This window comes from Pseudophryne corroboree, chromosome 5 (genome assembly GCF_028390025.1).
Source record: "Pseudophryne corroboree isolate aPseCor3 chromosome 5, aPseCor3.hap2, whole genome shotgun sequence".
In the NCBI taxonomy this organism is placed as follows: Eukaryota; Metazoa; Chordata; class Amphibia; order Anura; family Myobatrachidae; genus Pseudophryne; species Pseudophryne corroboree.
The window spans coordinates 521515201-521537828 of NC_086448.1; the positions used below are offsets into that span (position 1 = coordinate 521515201).

Consider the following 22628-nt stretch of genomic DNA (forward strand, 5'->3'; position numbering starts at 1 on the left):
GATTCCAAAACTGCATTTGGAAGTATTGCCTTAAAAAGGGGACATTTGGGGTCGGTCTTTCAGACCTGGTGGCCGCGGCAACAGCTGGGATATCCACGTTTGTACCCCAGGTCGCCTCTCAAAATAAGACGCCGTACTATCAGGCGCAGTCCTTTGTTGGCAAGCGGACAAAGCGTTCCTCTTTTCTGCTCATGACAGAGGGAGTGGAAAAAGGCTGCAGAGATCAGCCAGTTCCCAGGAACAGAAACCCTTTCCCGCCTCTGTCAAGCCCTCAGTATGATGCTAGGGCTTTACAAGGTGGGAGCCCGTTCTCAATGAATTTCAGTGCGCAGTGGGCTCACTCACAAGTAGACCCCGGGATCCTTCAGGTAATATCTCAGGGGTACACATTGGAATTCGAGACGTCTCCCCCTCGCCGTTTCCAAAAAAGTCGGTTTTACCGACGTCTCCCTCTGACAGGGAGGCAGTTTTGGAAGTCATTCACAAGCTGTATTTCCAGCAGGTGATAATCAAGGTACCCTTCCTGCAACAGGGAAAGGGGTATTATCCCACACTAGTGTGGTACCGAAGCCAGACGGCTCGGTGGACCGATTCTAAATCTAAAATTTAAAATATTTGAACACTTACATACAGAGGTTCAAATTCAAGTTTGAGTCACTCAGAGCAGTGATTGCGAACCTGGAAGAAGGGGACTACATGATGTCTCGGGACATCAAGGAGGCTTACCTTCATGTCAAAATTTACCCTTCTCACCAAGGGTACCTCAGGTTATGGTACAGAACTGTCACTATCAGTTTAGACGCTGCCGTAGGGATGGTCCACGGCACCCCGGGTCTTTACCAAGGTAATGGCCGAAATGATGATAATCCTTCAAAGGAAGGGAATTTTAGTTATCCCTTACTTGGACGATTCCCTGATAAGGGTAAGATCCAGGGAACAGTTGGAGGTCGGTGTAGCACTATCTCAGGTAGTGTTGCGGCAGCACGATTGGATTATCAATATTCCAAAATCGCAGCTGGTTCCGACGACTTGTCTTCTGTTCCTAGGGATGATCCTGGACACAGTCCAGAACAAAGAGAAAGCCAGGGAGTTATCCGAGCTAGTCAGGAACCTCCTAAAACCGAGCCAAGTCTAAGTGCATCGATGCACATGGGTTCTGGGTAAAAATGGTGGCTTCCTACGAAGCAATCCCATTTGGCAGACTCCACGCAAGGACTTTCCAGTGGGACTTACTGGACAAAGGGTCCGGGGTCGCATCTTCAGATGCATCAGCGGATAACCCTGTCACCAAGGACAAGGGTATCCCTCCTGTGGTGGTTGCAGAGTGCTCATCTTCTAGAGGGCCGCAGATTCGGCATTCAGGACTGGGTCCTGGTGACCACGGATGCCAGCCTGCAAGGCTGGGGAGCAGTCACACAGGGAAGGAATATCCAGGGCTTATGGTCAAGCCTGGAGACATCACTTCACATAAATGCTCTAAGCTTAGCAAGAACTTCTGCTTCAAGGTCAGCCGGTGTTGATCCAGTAGGACAACATCACGGCAGTCACCCACGTAAACAGACAGGGTGGCACAAGAAGCAGGAGGGCAATGGCAGAAGCTGCAAGGATTCTTCGCTGGGCGAAAAATCATGTGATAGCACTGTCAGCAATATTCATTCCGGGAGTGGAAAACTGGGAAGCAGATTTCCTCAGCACGACCTCCACCCGGGAGAGTGGGGACTTCACCCAGAAGTCTTCCATATGATTATAAACCGTTGAAAAAAAAAAAAAAAAACTCGACAGGTGTTACGCCAGGTCAAGGGACCCTCAGGCAATAGCTGTAGATACTCTGGTAACACCATGGGTGTACAAGTCAGTGTATGTGTTCCCCCCTCTGCCTCTCATACCCATGGTACTGAGATTGATAAGATGGAGAGGAGTAAGCACTATATTCGTGGCTCCGGATTGGCCAAGAAGGACTTGGTAACCGGAACTTCAAGAGATGCTCACGGAGGATCCGTGGCCTCTACCTCTAAGAAGGGACCTGCTCCAGCAAGGACCCTGTCTGTTCCAAGACTTACCGCGGCTGCGTTTGACGGCATGGCGGTTGAACGCCGGATCCTGAAGGAAAAAAGGCATTCCGGATGAAGTCATCCCTATCCTGATCAAAGCCAGGAAGGGTGTAACCGCAAAACATTATCACCACATTTGGCGAAAATATGTTGCGTGGTGCGAGGCCAGTAAGGCCCGACGGAGGAAATTCAACTGGGTCGATTCCTACATTTCCTGTAAACAGGAGTGTCTATGGGCCGAAAATTGGGGTCCATTAAGGTTCAAATTTCGGCTCTGTAAATTTTCTTCCAAAAAGAAGCTTCAGTCCCTGAAGTTCAGACGTTTGTAAAAGGGGGTACTGCATATACAGCCTCCTTTTGTGCCTCCAGTGGCATTTTGGGATTCCAATGTAGTTTTTGGATTCCAAAAGTCACATTGGTTGGACCCACTTAAATCTGTGGAGTTAAAATATCTCACAGGAAAAGTGGTCATGCTGTTGGCTCTGGACTGGGCCAGGTGCGTGTCAGAATTGGCGGCTTTATCCTGTAAAAGCCCTTATCTGATTGTCCATTCGGACAGGGCGGTATTGAGGACTCGTCCTCAGTTTCTCCCTAAGGTGGTTTCAGCGTTCACCTGAACCAACCTATTGTGGTGCCTGCGGCAAATAGGGACTTGGAGGACTCCAAGTTGCTAGACGTTGTCAGGGCCCGGAAAAATATATGTTTCCAGGACGGCTGGAGTCAGGAAATCTGACTCGCTGTTTATTCTGTATGCACCCAACAAGCTGGGTGCTCCTGCTTCTAAGCAGACTATTGCTCGTTGGATTTGTAGTACAATTCAGCTTGCACATTCTGTGGCAGGCCTGCCACAGCCAAAAATCTGTAAATGCCCACTCCACAAGGAAGGTGGGCTCATCTTGGGCGGATGCCCGAGGGGTCTCGGCTTTACAATTGGCCGAGCAGCTACTTGGTCAGGAGCAAATACGTTTGTAAAATTCTACAAATTTGATACCCTGGCTGAGGAGGACCTGGAGTTCTCTCATTGGTGCTGCAGAGTCATCCGCACTCTCCCGCCCGTTTGGGAGCTTTGGTATAATCCCCATGGTCCTTACGGAGTTCCCAGCATCCACTAGGACGTCAGAGAAAATAAGAATTTACTTACCGATAATTCTATTTCTCGTAGTCCGTAGTGGATGCTGGGCGCCCATCCCAAGTGCGGATTGTCTGCAATACTGGTACATGATTATTGTTACCAAAAAATTCGGGTTATTGCTGTAGTGAGCCATCTTTTCTAGAGGCTCCTCTGTTATCATGCTGTTAACTGGGTTCAGATCACAGGTTGTACAGTGTGATTGGTGTGGCTGGTATGAGTCTTACCCGGGATTCAGAATCCTTCCTTATTGTGTACGCTCGTCCGGGCACAATATCCTAACTGAGGCTTGGAGGGGGGTCATAGGGGGAGGAGCCAGTGCACACCAGGTGATCCTAAAGCTTTCTTTAGATGTGCCCAGACTCCTGCGGAGCCGCTATTCCCCATGGTCCTTACGGAGTTCCCAGCATCCACTACGGACTACGAGAAATAGAATTATCGGTAAGTAAATTCTTATTTTTTCCTGTCTATTAGATAGGAAAAAAACAGACACCCAACTGACTTTTCAAACAATTGAATACCGCCCATTGTATACATTTTTCTTGCCCACAGTACAATGTAATGATTCCAATGAGTTTGAGCCTGTATAGAAAAGTAATGTGGAGCTTAGTTAGCCATGATGCCAAGCTTGTTAATTAATATCAGATGCCCATGTGAAATCCCTAGAAGGTGGCTCTATCAGCCATTGTATTTTCTTCTTATCCTGTATCTAATGGCCTCAGAGGAGTTGTGTTCCACCTGGGCACCCAGAGGAGCGCCAGCATGGTAAATTGTTACGGTTCAACATTTTGGCAATTACAACAAAGTATACAGTATGTTTGTTCGCCAATAGACTATGGGGGAAATTTACTAAAGGCAAAACCGCCACAAAAGATTGTTCAGGGGATAACTTATTGCTTCCCCTTCAACAGTGCCGTTTCTAGTGGCGGGCAAGCCGTGCGCACCCGCTGTGCCACTTGCTGGCTCTCCTATCCTGCTTTGTGGAATGACACTGGTGCATCGTGACATCATGACACAACCACATCATTCCGTAAAACTCCACCACCCGAGTGGAGTGATATGGAAGGGAGGAGGGGGAGCAGGATAGCAGTGCTTGCGGGATGGCATCCACCAGTGAATACACACCCCTGGCAACGATCATTACCCTTGGCAATGAGGCATTACCCTTGGCAACACCCAGCACATGAAACCCCTGGCAACGAGCATGACACCCAGCGCATGAAACCCCTGGCAACGAGAATGACACCCAGCGCATGATACTCCTGGCAGCGAGCATGACACCCAGTACATGAAACCCCTGGCAGTATGGATGGTGTAATGGTTAGCATTGCTGCCTCACAGCACTGAGGTCATGGGTTCGATTCCCACCATGGCCCTACCTGTGTGGAGTTTGTATATTCTCCGCATGCTTGCGTGGGTTTCCTCCCACAATCCAAAAATATACTGGTAGGTTACTTGGATCCCAACAAAATTAACCCTAGCGTGAATGTGTATGCGTGTACATGTGGAAGGGAATATAGATTGTAAGCTCCACTGCGGGATATGTGTGCTCTGTATACATAACTGGTAATAAAGAAATAATGAATACAATGACACCCACCGCATGAAACTCCTGGCAACGAGCATGACACCCAGCACATGAAACCCCTGGCAACGAGCAGATACTTTAAAAGTAATTAGTAGCTTTACTGTAGGGCATAATGTATCATTGGCATTGTGGTGTATGGTATACTATGGTGCAGTGGGCATAATATGGTGCAAGGGGTATTACTGTGTGGTGCTTAATATGGTGGAATGTTTCATTTTTTTTTCTCTGTGGTGGCCAAGGTCGGTTATTGCAAGGACAAAAACTGGGGTGTAAGGTAGTCTTTTTATGCTAGGCCACGTTCATTTTAGTAATGCCACGCCCATTTTAGCAAGGACACGCCCCCTCGTCTGTAATTTTTATGTCTAAGGGGGGGTGCATTTTTGAGTGTGTATTGGGGGGGGAGCGCATTTTTTTACTTCTCGCACTGGGAGCCAAATTGGTTAGAAGCCCTGTCCTTCAAATATGTTAGTTATCAGCAGTAAGTTCTGCCAAGTTGTGAAATTGGGCCTTAGTAATATGGCGACCTGTGCCTATTAACTAAGAGCTACTATACTATCTTAATGGCTTTGTCATTTTATTTTTCTTTCAGAGGAAATAAACAGGTCAAAAGACATGATAAATGTCAAAAACTAATTTTGTAATATTAAGCGATGTGATGTAAAATGTTACTAGAAGCTAATAGGGTGTAATTCATTGTCCAGACAACTGATAACTATACATAAAACTATTGGTTTAATTGTTCTGCACAGGTATGCCTCAGTATGCTTTCGGTCATTTTAATATCAGTATTGTTTTCATTGGTTTTATTTGGCTAACACTATACATGTACTACAGTATATAAAAAGAGCACTGCGTAAGAGCGTTTATGTTTTTCTAGGGTTATCACGGTGATCCTGGTCTTCCTGGCGCAATGGGAGTAAAGGTAACTTTACATGACTGGCAATCTAATATCTGCATAAACAGTAAGTGCATTGGCACAACATGGATACAACAATTTAATAATTCTCAAATTACATTTTACTGATTTTACTTTAAAATAATCATGTTTCATTTAACAGTTTCTTTTATAAACACATGCAATTAAAGACGGGGTGAAAGGGCAGTTGAGCACGAAGGCTGATGTAGAGCGTAATCTCACACTCTCTCTCTTGCATTAATACCTCCATTGACACAAGCAACTAATGTCACCTGAAGATGGAATAAGCCAACAGGGACAAGCTCCAAAAAGTTAAGCTTTTTGGAGCTTTATAAATAGGGACCAGTCCATAGTCTTCATTGATAATAATGGTGACTGCGGTCTTTAGCATTATCTAACTTAATGTAATATATATCTCCAATAGCTCTTGCGTAAGGCTCTTATTAAATAGCCCTGATGTCCAGATCAAATAAAAAAATGCAATTTTCAAATGATATTTAAGTAAAAGGATCTTGATTAAAAAAAGGCCCTTTGCCAGTTACCTAGCCGACCAAAGAGTGACTGGTGAGCGGAGCAATAGGTGGAAGTAAGAATGAGAGAGCCCCTGTACAGTATATAAAATGTCACAAAAAAATCTGCAAGTTGTAAAGCACATAAAAAGTATTACATAAATGATGCAAGTTTTAACATGTAATACAATGGCATATGCTTAGATGGGTTGGGGCCGCGTTACCGGCGGCCTGGATCCCGACGATCAGCACCCCGACGCTGGGATCCCGGCCGCAGAATGCCTGCTGTTGGACCTAGCGGAACGAAGCCCCTAGCGGGCTTGCTGCACTCGCCACACTGCTGGCTCGCCACAGGTTCTAGTCCCAGTCTATGGGTGCCGTGGAAACCTATGAGTGGGAATAGTCCCTTCTAGTTGGCATGCCGACTGTCGGTATTTTCATTTAGTGCAACACTGTTTCTTAAAAGCAGAAAAGGTTTATTACAGAATTACACTCACAATAGTTAAAAAGACACAAAGCAGGTGGACCTTGTTTTGGACTTTTGGACTTCCTCCTGGAATATCGTGGGGACGTTGAAGCTTTTGGCGGTTGGACCGGCTGGTTCCGAATCCCTCTGTCGTGAGAGTCAATTTTATCCTCTGAGGAGGTTCTACATGCTTTGTTTCTTTTTAACTATTGTGAGTGTAATTCTGTTCTAAACCTTTTCTGCTTTTAAGAAACAGTGTTGCACTAAATATATTTTCCTTCTTGAGTTTCATATACTGCGGTGAAGGAAGAAAATACATATGTGGAGGATGATGAGCACATATAATATTTATAAAATGTGAGTGCGACATCATATGTTAAAAGCGTGACATATTCCGTTATAACAGTGTTGCACTAAGGATATTTTTTTCTTCCCTGCTCGAGGTATTTCTTTGGTGTGGAATCCTTGGAAGGAAAACGAAAGTCCTGGAACGAACTATTATCCCTTTTAAAGGGAATTGTATTGTATTATTTCCTTTTGTTTTACCCTATTTTGCGCCACTGGGTCTCTCTCCTTTCTATTGCATGTATTGAGTTGACCTGGACTGCACTTGTGTTTTTTTGCGCAACTGTTGTTTGCTTTTTTCTTCTATTCAGTGAAGCTGCATTGTAAGACCGTATGGAAAACGTCATTTGGATCACTAGGGCCATTTCAAAATGGTCCGGTAACCTAATTGAGGGGTTAGATTCCTTACCCAGAGGTGAGATGATTTTACTCCTACAGTATATACAGGACTCTGCAAATTTTATGGTGGAGGTCATAAAAGAAATTGGATTGCTCAATGCACGCACCACGGCCATGCCAGTGTCAGCACGCAGGGGCCTATGGCATATGTAGATTCCAGAAAAGGTGTGGAAAGCCTACCTTTCACAGGTGAGGTCCTGTTTGGAGATAAACTGGATACGTGGATATCCGAGGCTACGGCGGGTAAGTCTACATATCTTCCTTCCGCAGCCTCCCCAGCTAGGAAGACCTACTCTGCTCTGACTCTGCAGTCCTTTCGGACAGCAACATTTAAAAATAAAGCAAAATGTTCTTCTACAGCCTTCAAAGGCAATAGAGGTAAACCCAGAAAACAAGAGACTGCAGGTTCACAGGAACAGAACTCCGGTTCTGCTTTCTCAAAGCCTTCAGCATGACAGTGGACCACACTGCCTGGAAGACAGGCAGATGGGAGCCTGATTAAGAGATTTCAGTCACATATGGGCGACATCGTGCCAGGATCCCTGGGTCAAAGCGGTCATCGCCCAGGGGTACATACTGGAGTTTCAGGAACTCCCACCTCACAGATTCTTCAAGTCAGGCTAACCAGCTTCTCAGGAGGCAAGTATGAATTTACAGGATGGAATTCAAAAACTGGTACAGACTCAGGTCATTGTTCCAGTTCCACCTCAGCTACAGAACAGAGGTTATTATTCAAACCTGTATGTGGTAAAACCAGACGGTTCGGTGAGACCCATTTTAAACCTCAAGTTGTTGAACCCATATTTATGGGTGTTCAAATTCAAGATGGAGTCTCTGAGAGCGGTGATCTCGAGTCTGGAGGAAGGGGTGTCTCTGGATATCAAGGATGCATACCTTCATAGCCCGATCTGGCCACCTCATCAGGCCTATCTAAGGTTTGCCTTGCAGGACTGTCACTACCAGTTCTAGGCTCTGCCTTTTGGCCTCTCCACAGCACCGAGGGTGTTCACCAAGGTAATGGCGGAGATGATGTTTCTCCTCCGCAAGCGGGGAGTGAACATAATTCCGTACCTGGACGATCTGCTGATAAAAGCACCATCCATTATTGGACAACATTGCCCTCTCAACTCGACTACTCCGGGATCACGGGTGGATTCTGAACCTACCAAAATCTCACCTGGAACCAACACGGAGGCTTCCGTTCCTGGGCATGAAACTGGATACGGAGGCACAGAAGGTATTCCTTACATTGGAAAAGGCATTGGTAATCCAGTCGATGGTGCGGGATGTTCTAAGACAAACCCGGATATCGGTGCATCTATGCATTCGCCTTCTGGGAAAGATGGTAGCCGCTTACGAGGCGCTGTGGTACTGAAGGTTTCACGCAAAGCCCTTCCAGCTGGATCTGTTGGACAAATGGTCCGGATCGCTACTCCACATGCACCAGAGGATTCGTCTGTCGCCAATAGCCAGGATTTCTCTTCTGTGGTGGCTTCAGACTTCTCGCCTGAACGAGGGCCGAAGGTTCGGGATTCAAAATTGGATTCTGCTAACCACAGACGCAAGCCTCAGAGGTTGGGGAGCTGTCACCCAGGGGGAACACTTCCAAAGAAAATGGTCAAGTCAGGAAACCATTCTTCCAATCAACATTCTGGAACTAAGGGCAGCACATCTTCTTAAAGATCAGGCCATCCAGGTTCAGTCGGACAATGTGACGGTGGTAATGTACATAAACCGACAGGGCGGAACGAAGAGCAGATCAGCAATGTCAGAGGTAACACGGATTCTCCTCAGGGCAGAAAGACATGCTGTGGTGTTGTCCGCGATCTTCATTCCGGGAGTAGACAACTGGGAAGCAGACTTCCTCAGCAGACACAACCTCCGCCCAGGAGAGTGGGGCCTTCACCCGGAGGTGTTCGGGTGCGTGACACGTTGGTGGGGAATTCCACAAATCGACATGATGGCCTCTCGTCTCAACAAGAAGCTCAGGAGGTATTGTTCCAGGTCGAGAGACCCACAAGCAGTGGCGGTGGATGCACTGGTGACTCCATGGGTCTACCAGATGGTGTATGTGTTTCTACCATTTCCATTGTTCCCAAGAATTCTCAAACGAATAAAAAGGGAAAAGGTTCAAGCAATTCTCATTGCTCCGGATTGGCCAAGGAGGGCTTGGTACACGATCTACTGGACATGCTTCTGGAGGATTCGTGGCCTCTACCTCTTTGAGAGGATCTTCTGCAACAGGGGCCGTTCGTCTATCAAGACTTACCGCGGTTACGTTTGACGGCATGGAGGTTGAGCGTCAAATTCTAGCACGGAAAGGGATTCCGGACAGGGTGATTCCTACCTTGATCCAAGCCAGAAAAGGGGTACCGTCAAAACATTACCACCGGATTTTGAGAAAATATGTGTCTTGGTGTGAAAACAGGAAATTTCCTGCGGTGGAATGTCAACTGGGTTGGTTTTTGCTTTTTCTGCAGTCTGGTGTGGATGTGGGCTTACTCCTGGGCTCTATAAAAGTCCAGATTTCGTCCTCGTCCATTTTCTTCCAAAAACAGTTGGCTTCGCTCCCTGAGGTTCAGACGTTCTTGAAAGGTGTTCTGCACATCCAACCGCCCTTTATGCCTCCCACGGCACCATGGGATCTCAACGTGGTGTTGCAGTTTTTACAATCTGAATGGTTTGAGCCTTTTCAGGAGGTTGATGTAAAGTTTCTTACATGGAAGACCGTCACACTGTTGGCAAGACGTGTGTCGGAATTGGGGGCGTTGTCTCACAAGAGCCCCTATTTGATTTTTCATAAAGATAGAGCTGAACTCAGAACTCGTCAGCAATTTCTTCCAAAGGTGGTGTCTGCGTTTCATATCAACCAGCCTATCGTGGTCCCGGTGGTTACTGACACCTCTTCTACTGTACTTCAGAGTCCCTGTATGTTGTGCGGGCTTTAAAGAGCTATGTCAAACGGACAGCTCGTCACAGAAAATCTGACTCGCTGTTTGTTCTATATGGTCCCAATAAAATTGGGTGTCCTGCTTCAAAGCAGACAATTGCTCACTTGATCAGGCTCACTATCCAGCATGCTTACTCTACGGCAAGTTTGCCAGTTCCTAAATCTGTACAGGCCCACTCTACTCGGTTGGTGGGTTCTTCTAGGGCGGCTGCCCGGGGTGTCTCAGCTTTACAGCTCTGCCGAGCAGCTACTTGGTCGGGTTCGAACACGTTTGCTAAATTCTACAAGTTCGATACTTTGGCCTCTGAGGACCTTCAGTTTGGTCAGTCAGTTCTGCAGGACCCTCAGCACTCTCCCACCCGGTTTGGGAGCTTTGGTACATCCCCATGGTACTAATGTGGACCCCAGTATCCTCTAGGACGTAAGATAAAATAGGATTTTAATTACCTACTGTAAAATCCTTTTCTCGTAGTCCGTAGAGGATACTGGGTGTCTGCCTGGTGCTTTGTTTTCTGCACTGTTACTTGGTTAAGTAATGTTGGTTCAGCTGTTGCTGTTCCTGTTTCATGTTTGGTTAGCTTGGCTTTCCTCTTGTTGTGCGTGCTGGTTCGGTATCTCACCACTAACCTTATCTATCCTTCTCTCGAAGTATGTCCATCTCCTCGGGCACAGTTTCTAGACTGAGTCTGGTAGGAGGGGCATAGAGGGAGGAGCCAGTGCACACTATTGATTTCTTAAAGTGCCCAAAGCTCCTACTGGACCCGTCTATACCCCATGGTACTAATGTGGACTCCAGTATCCTCTATGGACTACGAGAAAAGGATTTACCTGTAGGTAATCAAAATCCTATTTTTCGCAACAGGCCTGTGCTTTTCAGCATCGGCACACTAGTAGGATGTTTCCGCACAGGCTTGAAAAGCATCGGGCCAGTCATCTGGGGGGAAAGGGGTGACTGCACAAATGATGTGGCCGCTACACATAAAGGGTCCTAGGCCCCTCCTTGTGCCCCATATGATGAGTACTAGGGCATTAATATCAAATATAATGTCCACTGTTGTGACACTGCAAATGCCAGAATGCTATCAGGAAACTTCCAATTACTATATATGTAATCTATAGCTGATTAGCTGAATAACCTTTGTTTTTTTTCTCCATCAAATGTGAATGATTATATAATAAACTGTTTATAAACTGGTTGTTGCAGGGGGAAAGAGGAATGCCGGGACAAAAAGGAACCAGTGGGCCCCCTGGCCTAAAGGTAATTGCCAACAACATGATTTGGGTCTCTTTCACAATAAAAACATATTACGTAATTTTCACAGACTAATAAACTAAAATGAGCAATTAGTACAGGCTAGAGGGGAAGGTGCCGTTCACACCAGTGTGTTAGAAAATCTTATTGTGTTAAAAACTTGACGATGGGGGTAATTCCAAGTTGACCGCAGCAGGAATTTTGTTAGCAGTTGGGCAAAACCATGTGCACTGCAGGGGAGGCAGATATAACATGTGCAAAAAGAGTTAGATTTGGGTGGGTTATTTTATTTCTGTGCAGGGTAAATACTGGCTGCTTTATTTTTACACTGCAAATTAGATTGCAGATTGAACACACCACACCCAAATCTAACTCTCTCTGCACATGTTAAATCTGCCTCCCCTGCAGTACACATGGTTTTGCCCAATTGCTAACAAAAATCCTGCTGCGATCAACTTGGAATTACCCCCATGGTTTTGCCCAACTGCTAACAAAATTCCTGCTGCGATCAACTTGGAATTACCCCCGATGTACTGTAACATGATTTGTTTTACATGTATTCAAAACAATACATATGTGATGGATTGTGTTGATAAAATCACAGTTCATGAGATATGAGATAACAGTGAGTGTTCGTCTTCATGTGTTTTATGTAGGGGATGATCCCTATCACATTTATTTGTAGTCTGCAGCTACAGTATATGTGATTGGGATCACCTGATGCATAATAACATATGAAGACAATCAATTTGTACCGTAGATGAGCATTATTATTATTATTATTATTATTATTATTAGCAGTTTCGTATATAGCGCAGCAAATTCTATTGTGCTTTACAATTGGAAACAACAATGATAAAACAAAACTGGGTAATAATAACAGACAGTAATAGAGGTAGAAGCTCTTACAGCTTTCTGTATAGTGTGAAATACTCATAGCTACGAATGTGATGATACATTAATGTTATAGAACTTGCAAAGTGTTAACAAAGAAGAAAAGATTAGTTGTGTACAAAAAAGCAGTGATCACAGGTGTCTTATAGGCCCTACACACTGGCCGATTTTTGGAAAGATATGAACGATCTCGTTCATAAATGAACGAGAACTCGTTCATATCTTTCAGTGTGGAGACTCCAGCGATGAACGATGCGCGGCCCCGCGCTCGTTCATCGCTGGTCTCCCGTCGGCTGTGCATGCAGGCTAATATGGACGATATCGTCCATATTTGCCTGCACTTCAATGCAGCCGCGTGACGGGGGGAGTGAAGAAACTTCACTCCCCCCATCACTGCCCCCCCGCCGCCGGGTCGCTCGTCGGCCGTATCCGCCATCGGGCAGCTCGGCGGCGGGTCGGCCAGTGAGTAGGGCCCCTTAGTGTTACACTGTGTTACACCGATAGCACTACTGGTACCATGTTACTGCAGGAGCAGAGGCAATGTACTGCTCTTACTACATGAAAGATTCCAGGCTTTGGAGTATGTAAACATCCATTGTTATGAGTGAAATAAAGGCTTTTATGAAAGTACAAAGCATACACTTCTTAGTGTATTTGCACCTATCGATTAGTAAATGCACAGTTTTTATAGGAAAGGAAATGGACTTGTGGATTCTATAAAACTTTAACTTCTTCTGATAAGAGTTTGGTGGATCTGGAGTTCTTCTTGGTAAGTGTAGGACAGATGCTTGAAAGCTCCTCATTACATGCAAAAATTAGAATAATATTGTCTGGGTAGAGATGATTTAAATGAGGTTGAAAGTGGCAGAGAAGGCATACCTCAGGGAGGGTATTCTCTAGAGATGAGCGGGTTCGGTTCCTCGGAATCCGAACCCGCCCGAACTTCATGTTTTTTTTCACGGGTCCGAGCGACTCGGATCTTCCCGCCTTGCTCGGTTAACCCGAGCGCGCCCGAACGTCATCATGACGCTGTCGGATTCTCGCGAGACTCGGATTCTATATAAGGAGCCGCGCGTCGCCGCCATTTTCACACGTGCATTGAGATTGATAGGGAGAGGACGTGGCTGGCGTCCTCTCCATTTAGAATAGAAGAGAGAGAGTGAGATTGATTTGAGACAGAGACACTTGATTTACTGGAGCTTAGGAGTACTGTAGAGAGTGCAGAGTTTAGTAGTGACTGACCACAGTGACCACCAGACAGTGCAGTTTTATTTAATATAATCCGTTCTCTGCCTGAAAAAAACGATACACAGTGACTCAGTCACATACCATATCTGTGTGCACTGCTCAGCCCAGTGTGCTGCATCATCTATGTATATATCTGACTGTGCTCACACAGCTTATAATTGTGGGGGAGACTGGGGAGCAGTGCCAGTTATAGGTTATAGCAGGAGCCAGGAGTACATATTATTAAAATTAAACAGTGCACACTTTTGCTGCAGGAGTGCCACTGCCAGTGTGACTGACCAGTGACCTGACCACACTGACCACCAGTATAGTTAGTAGTATACTATATTGTGATTGCCTGAAAAAGTTAAACACTCGTCGTGTGACTTGTGTGGTGTTTTTTTTTTTATTCTATAAAAAACTCATTCTGCTGACAGACAGTGTCCAGCAGGTCCGTCATTATATAATATATACCTGTCCGGCTGCAGTAGTGATATATATATATTTTTTATATCATTATTTATCATCCAGTCGCAGCAGACACAGTACGGTAGTTCACGGCTGTAGCTACCTCTGTGTCGGCACTCGGCAGTCCATCCATAATTGTATACCACCTACCCGTGGTTTTTTTTTCTTTCTTCTTTATACATACATACTACATCTCTTTATCAACCAGTCTATATTAGCAGCAGACACAGTACAGTAGTCCACGGCTGTAGCTACCTCTGTGTCGGCACTCGGCAGTCCATCCATAATTGTATACCACCTACCCGTGGTTTTTTTTTCTTTCTTCTTTATACATACATACTACATCTCTTTATCAACCAGTCTATATTAGCAGCAGACACAGTACAGTACGGTAGTCCACGGCTGTAGCTACCTCTGTGTCGGCACTCGGCAGTCCGTCCATAATTGTATACCACCTACCCGTGGTTTTTTTTTCTTTCTTCTTTATACATACATACTACATCTCTTTATCAACCAGTCTATATTAGCAGCAGACACAGTACAGTAGTCCACGGCTGTAGCTACCTCTGTGTCGGCACTCGGCAGTCCATCCATAATTGTATACCACCTACCCGTGGTTTTTCTTTCTTTCTTCTTTATACATACATACTACATCTCTTTATCAACCAGTCTATATTAGCAGCAGACACAGTACAGTACGGTAGTCCACGGCTGTAGCTACCTCTGTGTCGGCACTCGGCAGTCCGTCCATAATTGTATACCACCTACCCGTGGTTTTTTTTTCTTTCTTCTTTATACATACATACTACATCTCTTTATCAACCAGTCTATATTAGCAGCAGACACAGTACAGTAGTCCACGGCTGTAGCTACCTCTGTGTCGGCACTCGGCAGTCCATCCATAATTGTATACCACCTACCCGTGGTTTTTTTTTTCTTTCTTCTTTATACATACTACATCTCATTATCAACCAGTCTATATTAGCAGCAGACACAGTACGGTAGTCCACGGCTGTAGCTACCTCTGTGTCGGCACTCGGCAGTCCGTCCATAATTGTATACCACCTACCCGTGGTTTTTTTTTCTTTCTTCTTTATACATACTACATCTCATTATCAACCAGTCTATATTAGCAGCAGACACAGTACGGTAGTCCACGGCTGTAGCTACCTCTGTGTCGGCACTCGGCAGTCCATCCATAATTGTATACCACCTACCCGTGGTTTTTTTTTCTTTCTTCTTTATACATACTACATCTCATTATCATCCAGTCTATATTAGCAGCAGACACAGTACAGTACGGTAGTCCACGGCTGTAGCTACCTCTGTGTCGGCACTCGGCAGTCCGTCCATAATTGTATACCACCTACCCGTGGTTTTTTTTTTCTTTCTTCTTTATACATACTACATCTCATTATCAACCAGTCTATATTAGCAGCAGACACAGTACGGTAGTCCACGGCTGTAGCTACCTCTGTGTCGGCACTCGGCAGTCCATCCATAATTGTATACCACCTACCCGTGGTTTTTTTTTCTTTCTTCTTTATACATACATACTACATCTCTTTATCAACCAGTCTATATTAGCAGCAGACACAGTACAGTAGTCCACGGCTGTAGCTACCTCTGTGTCGGCACTCGGCAGTCCATCCATAATTGTATACCACCTACCCGTGGTTTTTTTTTCTTTCTTCTTTATACATACATACTACATCTCATTATCATCCAGTCTATATTAGCAGCAGACACAGTACAGTACAATAGTCCACGGCTGTAGCTACCTCTGTGTCGGCACTCGGCAGTCCATCCATAATTGTATACTAGTATCCATCCATCTCCATTGTTTACCTGAGGTGCCTTTTAGTTGTGCCTATTAAAATATGGAGAACAAAAATGTTGAGGTTCCAAAATTAGGGAAAGATCAAGATCCACTTCCACCTCGTGCTGAAGCTGCTGCCACTAGTCATGGCCGAGACGATGAAATGCCAGCAACGTCGTCTGCCAAGGCCGATGCCCAATGTCATAGTACAGAGCATGTCAAATCCAAAACACCAAATATCAGTAAAAAAAGGACTCCAAAACCTAAAATAAAATGTTCGGAGGAGAAGCGTAAACTTGCCAATATGCCATTTACCACACGGAGTGGCAAGGAACGGCTGAGGCCCTGGCCTATGTTCATGGCTAGTGGTTCAGCTTCACATGAGGATGGAAGCACTCAGCCTCTCGCTAGAAAACTGAAAAGACTCAAGCTGGCAAAAGCACCGCAAAGAACTGTGCGTTCTTCGAAATCCCAAATCCACAAGGAGAGTCCAATTGTGTCGGTTGCGATGCCTGACCTTCCCAACACTGGACGTGAAGAGCATGCGCCTTCCACCATTTGCACGCCCCCTGCAAGTGCTGGAAGGAGCACCCGCAGTCCAGTTCCTGATAGTCAGATTGAAGATGTCAGTGTTGAAGTACACCAGGATGAGGAGGATATGGGTGTTGCTGGCGCTGGGGAGGAAATTGACCAGGAGGATTCTGATGGTGAGGTGGTTTGTTTAAGTCAGGCACCCGGGGAGACACCTGTTGTCCGTGGGAGGAATATGGCCGTTGACATGCCTGGTGAAAATACCAAAAAAATCAGCTCTTCGGTGTGGAAGTATTTCACCAGAAATGCGGACAACATTTGTCAAGCCGTGTGTTCCCTTTGTCAAGCTGTAATAAGTAGGGGTAAGGACGTTAACCACCTCGGAACATCCTCCCTTATACGTCACCTGCAGCGCATTCATAATAAGTCAGTGACAAGTTCAAAAACTTTGGGCGACAGCGGAAGCAGTCCACTGACCAGTAAATCCCTTCCTCTTGTAACCAAGCTCACGCAAACCACCCCACCAACTCCCTCAGTGTCAATTTCCTCCTTCCCCAGGAATGCCAATAGTCCTGCAGGCCATGTCACTGGCAATTCTGACGAGTCCTCTCCTGCCTGGGATTCCTCCGATGCATCCTTGCGTGTAACGCCTACTGCTGCTGGCGCTGCTGTTGTTGCTGCTGGGAGTCGATGGTCATCCCAGAGGGGAAGTCGTAAGCCCACTTGTACTACTTCCAGTAAGCAATTGACTGTCCAACAGTCCTTTGCGAGGAAGATGAAATATCACAGCAGTCATCCTGCTGCAAAGCGGATAACTGAGGCCTTGACAACTATGTTGGTGTTAGACGTGCGTCCGGTATCCGCCGTTAGTTCACAGGGAACTAGACAATTTATTGAGGCAGTGTGCCCCCGTTACCAAATACCATCTAGGTTCCACTTCTGTAGGCAGGCGATACCGAGAATGTACACGGACGTCAGAAAAAGACTCACCAGTGTCCTAAAAAATGCAGTTGTACCCAATGTCCACTTAACCACGGACATGTGGACAAGTGGAGCAGGGCAGGGTCAGGACTATATGACTGTGACAGCCCACTGGGTAGATGTATGGACTCCCGCCGCAAGAACAGCAGCGGCGGCACCAGTAGCAGCATCTCGCAAACGCCAACTCTTTCCTAGGCAGGCTACGCTTTGTATCACCGCTTTCCAGAATACGCACACAGCTAAAAACCTCTTACGGCAACTGAGGAAGATCATCGCAGAATGGCTTACCCCAATTGGACTCTCCTGTGGATTTGTGGCATCGGACAACGCCAGCAATATTGTGTGTGCATTAAATATGGGCAAATTCCAGCACGTCCCATGTTTTGCACATACCTTGAATTTGGTGGTGCAGAATTTTTAAAAAAACGACAGGGGCGTGCAAGAGATGCTGTCGGTGGCCAGAAGAATTGCGGGACACTTTCGGCGTACAGGCACCACGTACAGAAGACTGGAGCACCACCAAAAACTACTGAACCTGCCCTGCCATCATCTGAAGCAAGAAGTGGTAACGAGGTGGAATTCAACCCTCTATATGCTTCAGAGGTTGGAGGAGCAGCAAAAGGCCATTCAAGCCTATACAATTGAGCACGATATAGGAGGTGGAATGCACCTGTCTCAAGTGCAGTGGAGAATGATTTCAACGTTGTGCAAGGTTCTGATGCCCTTTGAACTTGCCACACGTGAAGTCAGTTCAGACACTGCCAGCCTGAGTCAGGTCATTCCCCTCATCAGGCTTTTGCAGAAGAAGCTGGAGACATTGAAGGAGGAGCTAACACGGAGCGATTCCGCTAGGCATGTGGGACTTGTGGATGGAGCCCTTAATTCGCTTAACAAGGATTCACGGGTGGTCAATCTGTTGAAATCAGAGCACTACATTTTGGCCACCGTGCTCGATCCTAGATTTAAAACCTACCTTGGATCTCTCTTTCCGGCAGACACAAGTCTGCTGGGGTTGAAAGACCTGCTGGTGAGAAAATTGTCAAGTCAAGCGGAACGCGACCTGTCAACATCTCCTCCTTCACATTCTCCCGCAACTGGGGGTGCGAGGAAAAGGCTCAGAATTCCGAGCCCACCCGCTGGCGGTGATGCAGGGCAGTCTGGAGCGACTGCTGATGCTGACATCTGGTCCGGACTGGAGGACCTGACAATGATTACGGACATGTCGTCTACTGTCACTGCATATGATTCTCTCAACATTGAAAGAATGGTGGAGGATTATATGAGTGACCGCATCCAAGTAGGCACGTCACACAGTCCGTACTTATACTGGCAGGAAAAAGAGGCAATTTGGAGGCCCTTGCACAAACTGGCTTTATTCTACCTAAGTTGCCCTCCCACAAGTGTGTACTCCGAAAGAGTGTTTAGTGCCGCCGCTCACCTTGTCAGCAATCGGCGTACGAGGTTACATCCAGAAAATGTGGAGAAGATGATGTTCATTAAAATGAATTATAATCAATTCCTCCGCGGAGACATTGACCAGCAGCAATTGCCTCCACAAAGTACACAGGGAGCTGAGATGGTGGATTCCAGTGGGGACGAATTGATAATCTGTGAGGAGGGGGATGTACACGGTGATATATCGGAGGATGATGATGAGGTGGACATCTTGCCTCTGTAGAGCCAGTTTGTGCAAGGAGAGATTAATTGCTTCTTTTTTGGGGGGGGTCCAAACCAACCCGTCATATCAGTCACAGTCGTGTGGCAGACCCTGTCACTGAAATGATGGGTTGGTTAAAGTGTGCATGTCCTGTTTATACAACATAAGGGTGGGTGGGAGGGCCCAAGGACAATTCCATCTTGCACCTCTTTTTTCTTTTATTTTTCTTTGCGTCATGTGCTGTTTGGGGAGGGTTTTTTGGAAGGGCCATCCTGCGTGACACTGCAGTGCCACTCCTAGATGGGCCCGGTGTTTGTGTCGGCCACTAGGGTCGCTTATCTTACTCACACAGTCAGCTACCTCATTGCGCCTCTTTTTTTCTTTGCGTCATGTGCTGTTTGGGGAGGGTTTTTTGGAAGGGCCATCCTGCGTGACACTGCAGTGCCACTCCTAGATGGGCCCGGTGTTTGTGTCGGCCACTAGGGTCGCTTATCTTACTCACACAGTCAGCTACCTCATTGCGCCTCTTTTTTTCTTTGCGTCATGTGCTGTTTGGGGAGGGTTTTTTGGAAGGGCCATCCTGCGTGACACTGCAGTGCCACTCCTAGATGGGCCCGGTGTTTGTGTCGGCCACTAGGGTCGCTTATCTTACTCACACAGTCAGCTACCTCATTGCGCCTCTTTTTTTCTTTGCGTCATGTGCTGTTTGGGGAGGGTTTTTTGGAAGGGACATCCTGCGTGACACTGCAGTGCCACTCCTAGATGGGCCCGGTGTTTGTGTCGGCCACTAGGGTCGCTTATCTTACTCACACAGCTACCTCATTGCGCCTCTTTTTTTCTTTGCGTCATGTGCTGTTTGGGGAGGGTTTTTTGGAAGGGACATCCTGCGTGACACTGCAGTGCCACTCCTAGATGGGCCCGGTGTTTGTGTCGGCCACTAGGGTCGCTTATCTTACTCACACAGCGACCTCGGTGCAAATTTTAGGACTAAAAATAATATTGTGAGGTGTGAGGTATTCAGAATAGACTGAAAATGAGTGTAAATTATGGTTTTTGAGGTTAATAATACTTTGGGATCAAAATGACCCCCAAATTCTAAGATTTAAGCTGTTTTTTAGGGTTTTTTGAAAAAAAACACCCGAATCCAAAACACACCCGAATCCGACAAAAAAAATTCGGTGAGGTTTTGCCAAAACGCGGTCGAACCCAAAACACGGCCGCGGAACCGAACCCAAAACCAAAACACAAAACCCGAAAAATTTCCGGCGCTCATCTCTAGTATTCTCTGGTGGGAACATGCAAAGAGCATTTTTTTTTTCTGGCAAAATTACTTTTACACATCCTCTGAAGTGGTCGGTTGTATATTTTAAACAGCACTTTTCGCCCAAAATCTATGTGCAGTAGGGATGGCCATCGACCATCGATAGTTGCCAAACATCGATGGCTAAGTTCCGATGGTCAATGGTTTTGCCATCGATGACAGAGAGCCAATGGTTCCTTGCCATCGATGGCTGAGTATAACTAAATATTTAAAAAAAAGTTTTAAACTGGCACAGAGCTTAGCCCCACCCCCAGCTCCCACTAAGGCCACCTCCGATTTTAATTGGTCCGCGGCCCGGCCAGCACCTCCCAGCAGTGGCAATCGAGTGGTGTAAATCATTGATTGTTCACCATAGATGTTTGAAGTGCCATCGATAGTTATCACTGATGGTAAAATCGATGGCAACCATCAATGTGCAGCCCACCGATGGCCATCCCTAATGTGCAGCACAAATGGCATTTCCAATATATATACTTCCGCATACTTGCCGCAAGTATCGTGGACCTGCCCAGCTACATAATGCACGGGAATCACGTCATCCCCCACCCCCACCAGCTGCGAGAGGTTGTGAGCGGCTGCGGGGGTTTGCGGGCTTTTGGCGGCGGGCCGGTAGACTTGCTTACTCTTCAGGGAGGCCGGGAGTGCCACCTGATTTTAAATCAAGGGGTCCCCCCCTCCAGCCACCCAAGGGCCAGGGGTGAAGCCCGATGCTGCCCCTCCCCCCCCCCCCATCCGATGGAAGGCTGATAGCCTTTTGTGTAAAATAAGAATATTGTTTTGTAGCAGAACTACAAGTTCCAGCAAGCTGGTACTTGGAGAACCACAAGTACCAGCATGCAGGGGGGAAACGGGCCCGCTGGTACTTGTAGTTCTACTACAAAAAAATACCCAAATAAAAACAAAACACAGACACCGTGAAAGTACAACTTTAATGTACATACATGCACACTTACATACATACATACTTACCCATGTGGACACGGAGCCCCTCGGTCCTCTTCTCCAGTAGAATCCATGGGGTACCTGTAAATAAAGTATATACTTACAAACAATCCTGTGTAGATCGGTCCTCTTCTTTCTAGTTGTAATCCACGTACTTGTTAAAATAAAAAAACGAAATACCCGAACCACGAACTGAAAGGGGTCCCATGTTTACACATGGAACCAGTGTCGGACTGGGGCATGTAGGGCCCACCGGTGGAAACCAAGTGCTAGGGGCCCATGTTAAGGGGTGTGGCCAGTCTGCAGAGGGGTGTGTGTCCTGCCACCTCATTGGTTTGACTAACCATTAGAGAGTGCAACTTTTGGGTCCCTTCATAAATATATAAAGTAAATTCAGCTGCTGCAAGCATGATAATGTACCAGATTAATAACAGCAATGAACTGTAGAAAATACACCATAGTCCAATATAAGGTAACATATGTATGATGTATAATTCAAGTGCACAGTCTAGAACCTGATCCTTAGAGCAGGAGGTGGGCCCCCCTGTACCCCTGTGGGCCAGTCCAAGCCTGCATGGAACCCCTTTCCCCTGACTCCTTGACCCCCTTGACTCCTGTCAAAGAAGGTCCCGCCAGCCAATTAGGGAGCGCCACGTCATGGCACTCTCCTGATTGGCTGTGCGCTCCTGCCCTGTCAATCAGGAGAAGCACACTGGTTACAATGTAACATAGCGGCGCTCCATTATAACCAATGGTGGGAACTTTGCGGTCTGCGGTTAACCGCAAGTTAAAACTGCGACACGCTGTAATGCAACCCTATTCTCATTACACGGTACAGTAGTGCCCCTCATTAACATTATGCACCCCCACGGGGGAGAGAGAGCTGAGAGAGCGGAGAGAGACAGAGAGATGTGAGGGAGAGAGATGAAGGAGATGGAGAGAGGGGTGTGAGAGGAGATAAAGATTGAAGAGAGCGAGGGAGAGGGGGTGAAGGAGTGATGGGAGAGAGAGAGGAGAGAGAGGTGAGGGAGAGATGGGAGTCACTGTCAAAATGGGTTCACTATGGTATGCTGGCGGACGGGCTCCCGGCAACCAGCATACCGGCGCCTGGAGCCCGACCACCGGCTTACCGACAGTGTGGCGAGCGTAAATGAGCCCCTTGCGGGCTCGCCACGCTACGGGC

The 22628-nt window shown here is 46.6% G+C and overlaps 1 protein-coding gene across 1 annotated transcript in view; it reads left to right on the forward strand.

Annotated features, from left to right (window-relative positions):
* LOC134929625 (collagen alpha-1(XXI) chain-like) overlaps positions 1-22628 on the forward strand; it is a 293832-nt gene that overhangs the window by 207656 nt on the left and 63548 nt on the right. The window contains exons 17-18 of the mRNA XM_063925210.1: positions 5646-5690; positions 11558-11611. Coding sequence (XP_063781280.1) covers positions 5646-5690; positions 11558-11611 — 99 coding nt within the window. The remainder of the gene's footprint in view (positions 1-5645; positions 5691-11557; positions 11612-22628) is intronic.